At 37.9% G+C, this 14875-nt stretch overlaps 1 protein-coding gene and 1 long non-coding RNA gene across 5 annotated transcripts in view; one reads left to right on the forward strand and one right to left on the reverse strand.

Moving 5' to 3' along the window:
* Positions 1 to 14875, forward strand: part of LOC136876451 (uncharacterized) — a 46117-nt gene that overhangs the window by 30493 nt on the left and 749 nt on the right. The gene's annotated exons all lie outside the window — the stretch shown is intronic.
* l(2)k05819 (transmembrane protein 94-like protein l(2)k05819) overlaps positions 8034 to 14875 on the reverse strand; it is a 304060-nt gene continuing 297218 nt past the window's right edge. The window contains exon 28 of the mRNA XM_067150433.2: positions 8034 to 9682. Within this exon, the coding sequence (XP_067006534.2) occupies positions 9610 to 9682 (73 nt within the window). The 3' untranslated portion in view covers positions 8034 to 9609. The remainder of the gene's footprint in view (positions 9683 to 14875) is intronic.

Genomic DNA, 14875 nt, shown 5'->3' on the forward strand with positions numbered 1-14875 from the left:
TTTGCAGTTCTCGTCAGACCTGATAAAGATCCCCTAACTTCTTAACACAATTAGGCACAGCTCTGGTAGGTATTCTAGCCTTTTCCCAGAATATATTGCACTCCCGAATGACAAGATTTGCGCTTTCACTAACAGTCAACTTAACCTCACGTATGTTGAAAAATAGAACTGCGAGAACTTGACGATTAGATGGTAATTTTGCGCCTGTTATTTGGTCATTTACTTCACCAACCAAGAAAATGCTTTTTTTACTGCTCCTTAGTTCTACTGACATCTTCGAAATATAAAACAATCCGTGCTAGCTACCCAATAAGCGAAAACTAAGTGGCAATAACAATGAAAGCGTGCCACTCTTGTGACGCAACTTGTATGGACATGTTTGCGCGCGAGTCGGCACGGGTTGCACTGTTCCAAATAAGGAAAAAAATTGTTTTCGGGTGTTTTAGGCCCAAATGAATAAAACAGTAACCTATGCATTGCAAAATTAAAACTTTGAAAAATAAGGGACACCCTAACGTACACGTGTACGGCGTAGACCTGGTGAGCAGCCAATCCCAGAGTGCATTTGCCCACGACACCCAGGTCCCACCCCAGGCTTTATGGTGTGGGGGGGCCATCAGCTACAACTCGTGGTCACAGTTGGTGTTTCTACAGGACAACGCAACCAGTGCCTGCTACATAGCACAGGTTGTTGTACCCGTGCTATTACCATTTCTTCGACAGGAAGGTGATGGGCTTTTTCAGCAGGACAATGCATGTTCACATACAGCTGAGTGATGCAACGTGCTCTACATGGTGTACAACAACTACTCTGGCCAGCAAGATCACTGGATCTCCCGCCAATTGAACACGTATGGGACATGATAAAATGGGAACTTACACGTTCTCCAGAGCCTACAAGAAACATTGCCAAATTGCATCAAAAGGTGCAAGATGCTTGGGACAATGTATCGCAGGATGCCATTTGGCACCTTTATGATCGTTTGCATGCGTGAATACATGCTGCATTGTCGCCAGACGGGGGTACACTATGTATCGATTAGACTGTTTGTATACCCTTTACTGTGACGTGTGTTTCATTTGGTCTGAATTTGACATCATATACTGTACTCCTGCAATGATGAGGTACCTCTCACATCGCTTGTTAATAAAATGACCTTATCCTTAAGGCTGCTGCATGGATTTTTTTTTCTGGCAGTGTGGAATGTTTTGTGTGCATTTGACCAGTTGATAAGAGAGACTTGTACTTTTGAAAGGACATGCCACAACTGACAATAAAGGCTCTGAATGCACAACCTGCAAAGAATGTGAGTTGAATTCCCAGTTTATACACAACGTCTTGACTATTCCTCATAATTACATGATAGCTACAGAATTCTGTACACTCTTTTTCATAATTGCAATATAAAAGTAACGATATACTCCTCATTACTCAAAAACATGAAACTATGAAAATTGCTCATCATCTTAAAACAAACACTAGGATTGTATCAGGAGGGTCAACAATGGCCTTCTTGAGCACTGCCAAGGTACAACAAGACAAAAAGGCAGGCCAACAGTTTTCAATGGAAGTAAAACTAATAGATTTTTCAACCAGAGCAAAATTCAATTTCCCATAATATTCTTATATATACTCAAAGTACTCCAAATCAGTGGTATTCATCGTCGGTAAGAAGAAAAGTTTGTCCTCAAAGTTATGTACAGAACATTTCATATTAATTTCACATTTTGATTTCTCACATCATCTTGGGTATTGACATTCAGCTGGGAGCCAACAGACACTCCATGATAATTACTGTCTCAACATTACATTATGGCAAATGATGTTATATATTTCAACATTGTATGGAATTATTACAGAAGTGGTCAGCTGAAACTTGCAAAGTCCCCTAGAAAGCACAACCAAAAGGAACAATTTCTTGTCTGGTTAATACACAGAGCTTTACCTACTTTTAAAATGTGTCCTCAATGCTGCTTGTCACTTTTCTAACTTAATAAAAGTCTATAAGTTTATTCGCAAAGTGTGTATTAAAGAGTGAGACAAAGAAGACAAGGATCAAATATACAAAGTGACACTGACTCTTCTGCACATCCACAATTTTTTTAAAGTCAGGAATTGTACAATACTGATTTATACTATTTTAACATTTTTAGGGAAGACAATGCTAGAGAGGACACCAAAAATAAAGGACCATAGAGGTATTCAGTTTATTTACAGGGGATTACAAACTCAAAGGCAAATATTATGGAACTTAAGAGACATTTTGGCAATTTTGTAATGAATGTTTATTATTATTATTATTTTCCAGTTTGTGTTAGCCTATTGGGATTCGGGATCACATAGGTACAGTTTAACCTGAATTTTCAAAGCAAAATCAAAAGACAAGGGCTTCTTTACTGTATCATAAAACTTTTACACACAAAGTTCCAGTGGCTTATGCCCACAACAAAGCATGATCACCAATGAAACTTCTGAAACAGCTGAATACCACTGCTCTGGGTGAAGGCAAGAAAATATGAGTAAAACTCATTCTTCTACAGAACATTATCTGACGTCGACAGATGCTCAACTTTGCTTGGCAAATATTTCATAATTATTCTCCCTATTTCATAGTTTTGAAAATTTCAAGATGCGAAGCTATTGAAAAAAAAAAAAAAAAGCTTATAAATACTGTACAGTATATCAGCTATCCTCAGCAAGGTCTAAGAAACAGTAAAGCATTATTGTTTTACAGTCCCTTTCCTCAAAACAGTACAACATTTTTCTTGAGGGATGAGGTTCAGGGGTAGATTTGTACTGTGTACAGTTATGTTGGACTAGTTTAATCAAGCTTGTTAAATAATCTTTCATTTTTAGCTCTCTGTCAAAGATTATGACAATAATAATAATAATAATAATAATAATAATAATAATAATAATAATAATAATAATAGCAACAACATTCTCCCTAGATCTACATGTACAGCAACGAGCAAATTAATCCAAACAAGATACAGAAAAGGGATCCTGTAATCAAATTCATAAAAATTACAGATGTGACCACCTTTGTTTCTAGGACAGCACCAACATGTTTTGACATGGATTCCATCAATTTTGCACAAATATTCTGTATTTCATAATCATGAAACACCACCTTGATAAAGGGTGATCAATCGAGTTTCACCACTCTCTTTTTACTGCTCACCTTTCTGGATGTGCAAAATGACACAAGATTTCACAGAACAACACCATAAACATTTTGAGAGAAATTCTGTAAATTGGGCACTCTTCTTTGAAGGGTTTCTTAGTACTGTTCACTGTTTATTACTCCCTGAACAGAGACCAAAGGTCTTGGCCATTTGTGGGTAAAACATCACCAGAACATCACATTTTATGAATAGATGGTCATGCATGAATATAGGCCTGTGGTATTTACTCTGACTGTTCTTCATGTGCAAATGGAACAACTGCCCACAAATTTTGAAATGACTTTCATTAGAAAATACAACTTTCTGCAATCATTCACAGTCCAGTCTTTAAGGAGTTTAACCACTATCAATTGCCTTTTGTACATTATGTCCACCAGATGTTCTTCCTTGCTGGTCGGCATGCTTTTCTTCCAACTTCCAATAGCCTGTGGTAAAATGCCGTAATATGAATATTTCACCTGCTTGATCAAAATCATGGTTTTTTAACTTTTCTTTCCCATCCAACCACAGTTTCCTTCCTTCAAAAATAAAAAAGGACCTAATTTCTCAGAATTGCATCAAAAATGCATTTACTGTAGTCACCCCATCACCACCACATTGCAAAGCAATTTGTCTTTGTGCTATAGAGGTATGCTCAGCTAATGCACTATTTTTTAACAACATCACAGAGTGGTATCCATGACAAACTGCAGTATAACACAGCAATGAAACTGTTAACGACCTCATTTTGAGACATTCAACTAATGACTGAGTTAAAAAGAAACCACAATTTTGCCAACTATTAATAACAAGCCTTAGAAAATCCTGTGTTCAGATTAATTTGCATGCTACTGCATACAGCCATTGCGTTGAATGTTAAAAAACTGTAATTACTGAAATTGGCTTCCGAACTATCTGATTTACTAAGCCCTTCAGAGGAACTTAAATGAGATTGTACAGTATTTAGGTACAGTACTTGAAGTACATTTTGAACACAAAGTCTATTTTGTAAATTGGACATCTTGGATTACTGAATGGGCATCCAAGATAGATTTAAATAACAGAAAGGAACAAACAAGTGTCAATTCAAGTACCATATTTACTCATGTATTAGACCCCTTTTTCTTCCACTTTTATAGCTCAAGAAAGTAAGGGGGTCCAATATGCGATAACCTCAAATTTTGTACAGTGAACACATGGCAGTATTCTTTAACAAACTTATGAATGTAGTTGAGTTATGCTGGCTATTTTCATTGGAAGGCAGTATTTTTAAATGTAAAAAGGCGATAGATGGTGAACACGACTTTTAGGCCTACATATAAAGTAAATATAGTCAGTTGCTCATATAACGTCATTTGTTTCATCTCATTAATTCCTTTGATTAGGTTAACGTCAGAAAGGGCATACATTCGTAAAAACTTGCTATGAAGATTCATCTCACTTCATGCTCGACTCCGTAGAAAAAAGGGATAAGGGTATCGTGTTATCATATTATGCAATATCGATGCAAAAGAACTTAATGGCCAGTCATTTGTCTCTGTCAGTTGAGCAGTAGGCCTACCACACAGTAAATTTGAGTAAACCTAATCACTGAATTATCGTCTTGTGCCGCCAACTTCCCTGCTACCGGTATGTCGTCATTCTAATGTCATCTTCACTGTCATCTCGTCAGCCATGCATCGAGAGCATTCGAGGTCCCGTTTTTTGAAACTTTTAAAAAGAGTTTTGTTCCCAACTAGAGTCCAAACAGTGAGAATCTATTCCCAAGTGGTTTCTGGAGATGGTCTCTGATATTCCCAGTTGGTGTATGTGTAGCAGAAGCCACTCCTTCTGAATAAAGCCATGCTGTAAAAAGCGTGCCAAACAACCAGCTGATAACTAGCGTATGTTACGAGTAGTACTTCCAAATGTAATACATAGTGACTGGAAGTGTTCTTTGGAAAACCGCTGCTATTGAACGTCAAACCCTTATTTTAAAGTATATTTCATGCTTGTTCTCTACATTTATCACATCAGGATTTACCTAAACTACTGTAAATGAGATGAGAGAGACTGCTCTGTTTGGGTTAGGTATGCTATCAAGTGCTCGCATAGTGCCAGAAGTTCCACAACGGGAAGATTAAAACTATATAACAGGAAAGTTTGCCACATTTATGGATATCTACAGGTGTGGCGATAATGAGTTTTATTATCATAATGTTTAAATTTGTACGATCGTTGTCTCCAGTGTTTTATTAATGCATAGTACCATGTTTTGTTTGGCGTCTCCAAAAATCGTCTTGTATGTGAGATTTATTTTTTAAATTTTCTTTGTCTCGAAAAGCCAAGGGGGGGAGGGGGGCTAATACGCGTGGGGGTCTAATACACGAGTAAATAAGGTATATATTGAGAGAGGGGAACTAAAAAATGAACACTAACAGGATAAACAAAATGACAGATCCATGTGAGAAGGAGCAACGGAAAGAGGAAACGAGAACAATCAACCCCATCTTCATACACTGCTGATTTTTGTTTTCAATTTGTTTTACATCACACCGACACAGATAGGTCTTATAGTGACGATGGGACAGAAAAGACCTAGGAGTGGGAAGGAAGTAGCCGTGGCCTCAATTAAGGTACAGTTACATCATGTGCCTGGTGTGAAAACTGAAAACCATGGAAAATCATCTTCAGGGCTGCCAACAGACGGGTTCGAACCCACTGTCTCTCGAATGCAAGCTCATATACACTGCTGTTTTCAAAGAGATGGCTTCCCTCATCAATCCAAGTTCTTCTACATCCATTTCTTCTCAGCACCTGATAAGCTTGTTTCTGCTTCCCAGCTTCGTCAGGAGGGCGGACATTAACACTCACTGAGGGGTCACTGTGACAGATCCTCCGTCTTGATTAGGGAAGTATAGGATAAGAAGAAAATTGGATAAACACAGAAAAAGGAAAGAGACATAAAGATGAATACAGGTGTAACTAGAAACAGGGCAAGTACAGTAGCAGAAAAGGATCTCAACAAAACAATGTAAGTAATAGAAAGGAACAATTCCTGTTCTTGTGCATAGTCTTTACTGCCTGTCTTCATCTTTACACCTCTTCCCTTTTCCTGTGTTTATCCAGCCTTCTTAAATAAATCAATCAATAAATAAATAAATCAATCAATCAATCAATCAATCTGTGCATTTAGGACAGTCGCCCAGGTGGCAGATTCCCTATCTGTTGTTTTCCTAGCCTTTTCTTAAATGATTTCAAAGAAATTGGATATTTATTGAACATCTCCCTTGGTAAGTTGTTCCAATCCCTAACTTCTCTTCCTATCTTCCTATAAATGAATATTTGCCCCAATTTGTCCTCTTGAATTCCAACCTTATCTTCATATTGTGATGTTTTCTACTTTTAAAGACACCACTCGAACTTATTCATCTACTAATGTCATTCCACGCCATCTCTCCACTGATAGCTCGGAACATACCACTTATTAAAAGTAACTAACCTCATGTTTTAATCCGTATTGAAAGTATGTTTAATTACAATAAACAATGGTTTATAATAAAACATTGTTTATTGTAATTAAACATACCACTTAGATGAGCAGCTCGTCTTCTTTCTCCCAAGTCTTCCCAGCCCAAACATTTTTGTAACGCTACTCTTTTGTCGGAAATCACCCAGAACAAATCGAACTGCTTTTCTTTGGATTTTTTCCAGTTCTTGAATCAAGTAATCCTGGTGAGGGTCCCATACACTGGAACCATACTCTAGTTGGGGTCTTACCAGAGACTTATATGCCCTCTCCTTTACATCTTTACTACAACCCCTAAACTCCCCCCATAACCATAATCTGTACCCTTTATTTACAACCCCAATGAAGATCTTTCCATATATTAATACCTAGATACTTACAGTGATCCCCATAAGGAACCTTCACCCCATCAACACAGTAATTAAAACTGAGAAGACTTTTCCTATTTGTGAAACTCACAACCTGACTTTTAACCCCTTTTATCATCATACCATTGCCTGCTGTCCATCTCACAACATTATCGAGGTCATTTTGCAGTTGTTCACAATCTTGTAACTTATTTATTACTCTATACAGAATAACATCATCTGCAAAAAGCTTTATCACTGATTCCACTTCTTTACTCATACCATTTATATATAAGAAAACATAAAGGTCCAATAGTACTGCCTTAAGGAATTCCCCTCTTAATTATTACAGGGTCAGATAAAGCTTTGCCTACTCTAATTCTCTGAGATCTGTTTTCTAGAAATATAGCAACCCATCTTACACTTTCCACCTCAAAACTGAAGATCTGTTGAGGTGGCCCCTCAATGAGAGTTCAAGCACACCCTCCTGATTAATATGGGAAGCACAAACAAGTTTGTTGGGGGATGAGAAGAAATGGATGTAGAACTGTAGGAGCAAGTCTGTCTACCTGAAGAGATATGGACATTGTCCTTTTCCTTTTGTGGTTTCATGTTTGCCTCCTTTTCTATTGCACCCTCGTCCCTCAGACCTCTGTTTAGTGTATTGTGTGTTTAATATTCCTATTTCTTAGACAAGATATCTTGTATCCAGTTTATTCCTGGCATTCTACTTTAAGAAAATCAGAATTTCATGTGGAATCTGAACACAGGGACATGAATTTTCAAGAAAATAAAGTTATATCAGACTGCTGATGTTACAATTAAATACATTCTGTAGTACACTTGAAATATGAGGCTGATAACTTGTATGTTTTCTGTTGTTGTTTTGTTTTCTTGCCTTACAACAAAAATCACCACAACCATATTTGAAAGAATGGAGCATGCAAGGAAAGGTAACATAAAAGTGTCAGCTGAGGTCAGGAAGCTAGGAAAGAGAAAAGAAGCACAGGAAGGATAAATACAATGTATTCTCATGGGTTACACATTCAAGAAGAAAAACTAATTAAAAACCGTAACACAATATACAAGCAAAGTGGATAGTCCACTAAGTTACACAGATCTAGAACAAGACACGTATTTGTGGCTCGAACAAAAGGTAGCACAGCGAGTTCTCACAAGAGGTCCTATTAGTTGAGAAAAACATTCTGAAGATTTTAAAACATAAATGAAGGTAAAAAAAAAAAAAAAAAACTAAGAGATGCAACTTATGATCCATTTCGAGAAATTCTGCAGCTTCATAGAACAACATGATCTTCACCACATTAATCAAAGCCTTGCATCATTAGAAAACTGAAAGAATTCAAAGCAATGACTAATTTAATATCTCGTGATATGAATCAGCATGGAACTTAGACAGAGTCCATTCCAAGTTTGTTCCTGGTGTGCTAATTTATTTAGAAGAAAGGAAATTGCCAAATGGAACTGTTCTATTAGATAACACACCATGCTGCTCTATGAAAGATAATCTTATCTTGAAAGGCAATGCTTGGGTTAAGAAGTCCCATACAACAGAAGAATGAACGTATGATCACAGGCTGAAACGGAATATTACAGGTCAAATTTCGAGAAAGAATTAATGCAAGAAGGCTCCCTCATTGTGCTTGATGAAATTTACAACATTTGTAGGGCATGGAATAATGTGAATATCATTATAATAGCTTGTCTGAGGAACGAAATTGAGACAGCCTCTTAGTACCTAGCTCTACAGAATTCAGGGAGACCATGTAGGCCTAATGCAAGTTTCTGTTTAAGAGAATGTAGTTGACGAGACCAGTGGTAGTGAGTGGCTGTAAAAAGAAGTATATGAATTGGGCTTTGAGCAGTTTAGTGTGTAAGAGTGATGAAGAGATTATTGAGGAACATCTTACCACACACATCAGAGGTACCAAAAATATTTATTGATATATACAGGGCAAAACTATTCTGATTTCCAAGTTCTTTCAATTCTCCCAATGTTTATAAGAGAGCATACAAGCAATGTGTAAGTAGAAAAAAAAAGGCCATTTCACCAAAGCAAACAGAATAAGGTTATGACTGTTACTGATAAAATCATAAAACTGTGCTTGTTACAGTATGCATATGTTTTTGAATGATCATGTCTATCATGTGTTAATACTTCTCTATGAAATTAGATATCTGGTAATCAAAAGTTTTCTGTATACTCATGTGACTGGATCAAATGGCAAGAAGAAATTATAATAAGTCCCAAAACAGTAAAATGGATCAATTACATTCATCTTTCTTGTGAACATCTGCTCTATAAAGATTATGTCACTGAGTTGTAACCCTCTAGCACTGAGGCATCAGATAGAGTTTAGCAAAATATCAGATATAACCTCTACAGATGTCTCCTGTGGAACATAAGTTGTTTAAGCCAAACATCTGTCATATTAACTATAGTTGTATCAACAGAGCAAATAATCTGCACTCCAGGAATGCTGAGCAACTCTCACTTCCCCACAGCTATTTGAAGTTCAGTTCTCCTCACAACATACAGATGTTTCAATAAAACCAGAGGCAGGCTCCTTAAAAAGGCGAGTTCATTCCAAGCTTGGTATCAAATTCAAGACGTGCTCTCTTCTGATATCTAACATTCACCCTGCACAGAAGAAAACAGAACATCAGTATAGAATAGAATAAAATTAATTGCATTAACTTTATGACAGGAGTGTTTTTTTTGCTTTACGTCACACCGACACAGATATGTCTTATGGGGACAATGGGATAGGAAAGGCCTAGGAATGGCAAGTAATTGGCCGTGGCCTTAATTAAGGTACAGCCCCAGCATTTGCCTGGTGTGAAAATGGGGAAACCACGGAAAACCATCTTCAGGGCTGCCGACAGTGGGGCTCGAACATACTATCTCCCAATTACTGGATACTGGTCGCACTTAAGCGACTGCAGCTATCGAGCTCGGTGATAGGAGTTATTAAATAAGAAATCCTTCTCGAAGTTTATTTCTTTGCAGTCTACAATAGATATTATATTCATTTATTTTTAGTTGAAGTGACAAGATGAAATAGAATAGTATGGAAATGTGGCATATTTGTCCCCATGATCTATAAAAAAATCTAGATGTTCCAAAGTTCTTTCCAAGTTTACTGTGCTTAGGAGCAAAAAATTTTGACATACCTTATCCACATATATTATAAGTTGTATTTTTAAATCTATTAGGAATTTGAAACATTAAATTTTAAATAATGTAAATACCTATTACATATAGTTGATAATCCTCTCTGTCCTCTAAAATAATATTCTTACTATCAGAAATTAAGCATTTAAAATTAATATTTATTGGATGGAAATCAAAATCTGATCTGATATACAGTAAAACCTCGTTAAGGCGTTTCTGCAGGGGACAAGGAAAAAGAACATGTTAAGCGAGAAAGCGTACTACTGAATATACGAATAAAAACTATCCAACAGGCATATGGAAACTCTAGATAAGATTTTTCTGACATAGCATTTTACGGCATGTATTAATGGGTACAGTGAAAATTATATCTACAATTTCTAAAGATGAGTGGAAAGTATTAAAATGTGTGAAAAAACAGGAGAGAACAAATATGAAAACCTTTTTCTGCTGGGGCTAGTAAAATAACAAGTGTACTGAAAGGTGTAATAAACACCAGACAACACACATGAAAACATGTGCACTGGGGCCAATAAAAATATCGGAAGTATCTTTTTTTTTTGCTCGAGGCTTTACGTTGCACCGACACAGATAGGTCTTATGGCAACGATGGGATAGGAAAGGCCTAGGAGTTGGAAGGGAGCGACAGTGCCTTAATTAAGGTACAGCCCCACCATTTGCCTGGTGTGAAAATGGGAAACCACGGAAAAAAATCTTCAGTGCTGCCGACAGTGGGACTCGAATCCACTATCTCCCGGATGCAAGTTCACAGCGCTCTAACCGCATGGCCAACTCGCCTGGTATCGGAAGTAACATTGCAGATCACACTCTTTCTAAAACAAATGTTAGTAGAAGCCTTTTATTTCGGAGCAGTGGATTGTTAAGCATTATTTTCTGGTCACACTCTCACACGATGAACTGGAAGTTACACTTGACCATGTGCGACCGGGAGGAATGACTTTGACTGCCATTTTGAAGTCGACAAAACTTCAACCAACTTGAGCAATCAAGACGAAACTTGAAGGTGCAAGACCTCTGTGTGCTTAATGATGTGGATGGATTTTAATTTTGTGTTCATGAGTAAAGAATTTCACGACTTTGTCTGTATCCATAACTGGGCTATCACAAGACAAATATGCACCACGCTAGTCAGTTTCACATGCTTATGTTCCTAATCCAGATATAGGCTACCGTATCACGTGCAAAATATTCACTACACTTCACTGTACCACTCAACACAAAATAAATTTCTAACTTCTGAATGGAATGCGAAATATAAGCACAAGCAGGCTCACTGTTTTTCAGCAATCTTGCGGCTAACTCGCAAGCAAAACTGAACATTCCTCAGGCTAACGGCTTGCTCTCCGAAGTTGCAACTTATCCTGTGAAGTTTAGGAATTCGAGGCCTTTTCCCGTAATCACGCAACTGTGGCAACGACTATTACCCGAGTTGAAAATCATGTTTCTTTCACAAGGGATGACAAATGACATTTTCAGGGCTAGGAAAAATGTGATCGTACTAAGCGGTTATAGCGAAAAGTCATGACACGACAAGCAAGTTTTTATATAGATTTAATACGATGAGAATAGGGACTTCGAAATTATGATGTGCTAAGAGTGAAAATGTGTTAATGAAGAATGCACTAACGGGGTTTCACTGTAGTTATATTCAAAATAAACTTTCAACATATTAGGTCGTATTCAGTACACACAGTATGTACCGAAGAGATGTTAAGTACAGAATAAAAATGGTCAAACACACACCAATGGGATCTGAATCTGCAACCTTCTGATTTTGCATCGGATGCTCTTGCTAGCTGAGCTATGGTGGCCTAGGTCATATTTGTTCCGTTGGAAATGATCTCAGCTACAGGTCTGGCACTGCCACCAGCACAACTGTACAGTGCGCGTAAACTGCCCTTGGGGGGGGGGGGGGTCAATTCCATGAATATTGAAATTTTACAAACGTATTGTACTTGCAATAAATTTTCAATGTATTGGGTCGTGTTCAGTACATTTAGTATATACTGAAGAGATGTTAAGTAAAGCACAAAAAAAGTTCTGTACCACACCTGGGAAATTAGTGGTAGTGACTGAAACCAATTCTTATGCTAAGTGCACTGAAAAACTTGTAAATAAATCTCCGCATACAAAGGCATGAATTTGGAAAGAAATCAACTCTTTTGAAATTTGGCAGCTTATTGTGTTAGTTTTGTTCATGTGAATAATTTAAGAACTGGAGATAAATACGTATTGATTATAAGAGCAAAAGCAAAAGCAAAGCAAAAGCAAAGTCACCTCCTTACAGGCCATGAAGGCCCTTGGAGGAGTGGAAGGTAAAGGCTTCCACCATTGTTAACCTCGGCACGTGATGGGGTAGAGTGGTTAGCTCTACGCCCGGCCGCCTTTGCCCCCAGGAATTAACCTGGTACTCATTTTTGGTGTAAGCTGAGTGAACCTCAGGGCCATATGCACCCCCGGAAGTGGAAATCTCGTTTGTTAAATTTTACGACTTCCTGACGGGGATTCAAATCCACGTCCTTCCGGGCGGACCGAGCACGCCTTTACCGCCTCGGCCAGGCAGCCCCTGATTATAAGAGAGTACTCACAAAATACCAGTATAATACCAAAAGAAAGGTAAAAAAAAAAAAAAAAAGTGTCAAGAAATTGTAACAATAATTGAAATTAATTAATAGGGGTCCTCCTATTCAATACACAAACATTTATTAATGTGAATCAATCACATGTCGTTCACATGAGGTGCTAGTTTCGGCATTAAACCTGTGCCATCATCAGCCACTGAGTCAAATCAAGCAAACACAATAACTAGAAACAACTTTAAAACACACTGTAACACCTACATAGATTAATATTAAATAAAATATGATACATGATAATATTGTACTTCAGTATAAAATCCTTTCAAAATGACGATGACACTGTTGTTTTGTACATATGGTGGTTTATCTAGCTTGTATATGTCTTTGATCTTGTTGAAATTACGCTGCAGAGTTTAAAGTCATATGAAGTTAACGCTTTGTTAGATCCAAGCGAACACAATAACTAGAAACAACTTTAAAACACACTGTAACACCTACATAGATTAATTTTAAATAAAATATGGTACATGATAAGTTGCACTTCAGTATAAAATTCTTTTAAAATCATGATGACAACGTTGTTTTGTACATATGTTGGTTTGTCCAGCTTGTGTATGTCTTTAGTTCTTTGACCTTGTTGAAATTATGCTGCAGAGTTTAAAGTCATATGAAGTTAACACTTTGTTTGATCTGTGGTTTGGTTCCAAAAATAAACGTGCATATGATGAACTTGGTTAGACCCAAAGAATTAATTCTCACTTCAATATGGTGTTTTTGGAACCTTGAGCAGCCTGTTTGATCGGCGGACGGAGCTGGCACAAGTTTAATGCCGAAACTAGTACGAAGGCCATCCGGTAAGTAGTACCCATTTGCGCAATACAGACACAGGAGTAAATATTAACAAATATACACATTTTTATTGGAAAGAGCATACTTTACACTACTTTTCCACATAATCTCCAAGCAAATTTAGGCATTTGTTATAACGTGGGACGAGTTTTTGTATTCCAGCGTCATAGTCCTCCGCCGCCAGCGTATTGAGATACGTAGTCACGGCTTGTTTAAGTTCTTAATCGCTGTCAAATTTTTTTCCCGCCAGAAAGTCTTTAAGCTTCGTAAAGAGAGGAAAATCCAAAGGGGCCAAGTCCGGGCTATACAGGGGATGGTCGAAGGTTTCCCACTTGAATTGCTGCAAAAGTTGTTGTGTTATCACAGCTGCATGAGGCCTGGCATTTTCATGAAGGAGAATGATGCCTGTAGACAACAGACCTCGCTGTCGATTTTGTATTGCCCGCCGTAATTTCTTTAATGTTTCACAATATGCATTAGCATTAATTGTGTCTCCACAGGCCATAAAATCAGTGAGCAGTACACCTCGGCGATCCCAGAAAACGGTTGCCATGAGTTTCCTGATGGACAGAACTTTCTTGAATTTTTTTGGTTTGGCTGGTGAATGAGCATGATGCCACTCCATTGACTGTCGTTTACTCTCAGGTGATGCATAACAAATCCATGTTTCGTCCCCAGTAATGATGCGAGTCAGGAAAGAGTCTCTTTCATCGGAATAACGTCCCAGAAACGTCAGTGCTGCAGCCATACGCTTGGTTTTGTGCTCCTCTGTAAGCATGCGAGGGACCCACCTTGCACAGATTTTTGAATAATGCAGATGGTCTTTGACAATTTCATGAACAATTGTTCGAGACACATTAGGAAAATGTTCACAGAGTTTATCAATTGTGACGCACTGATCGTTCCACACGCATTCGTCTACTGTGCTCAGCAGTTGGTCTGTAATGACAGATGGTCTCCCTGAACGCTCCTCGTCATGTGTATTCCCCCTCCCCAGGTTGAAGTTGCGACACCAGCGCTGAACAGACGACTCGTCCATCACATTGTCTCCATACACCTCTGTTAACTGGCGATGAATATCACAAGGTCGAACGTTTCGTTCATTAAGAAATTTAATCACGGCCATCACTTCACAACTGGCAGGGTTCTCAATTTGTTTAAACATTTTAAACGATCACAGACACAACACAGGCAACGCTAACATCACGCA

The sequence above is a fragment of the Anabrus simplex genome, chromosome 6 (genome assembly GCF_040414725.1).
Source record: "Anabrus simplex isolate iqAnaSimp1 chromosome 6, ASM4041472v1, whole genome shotgun sequence".
NCBI lineage: Eukaryota > Metazoa > Arthropoda > Insecta > Orthoptera > Tettigoniidae > Anabrus > Anabrus simplex.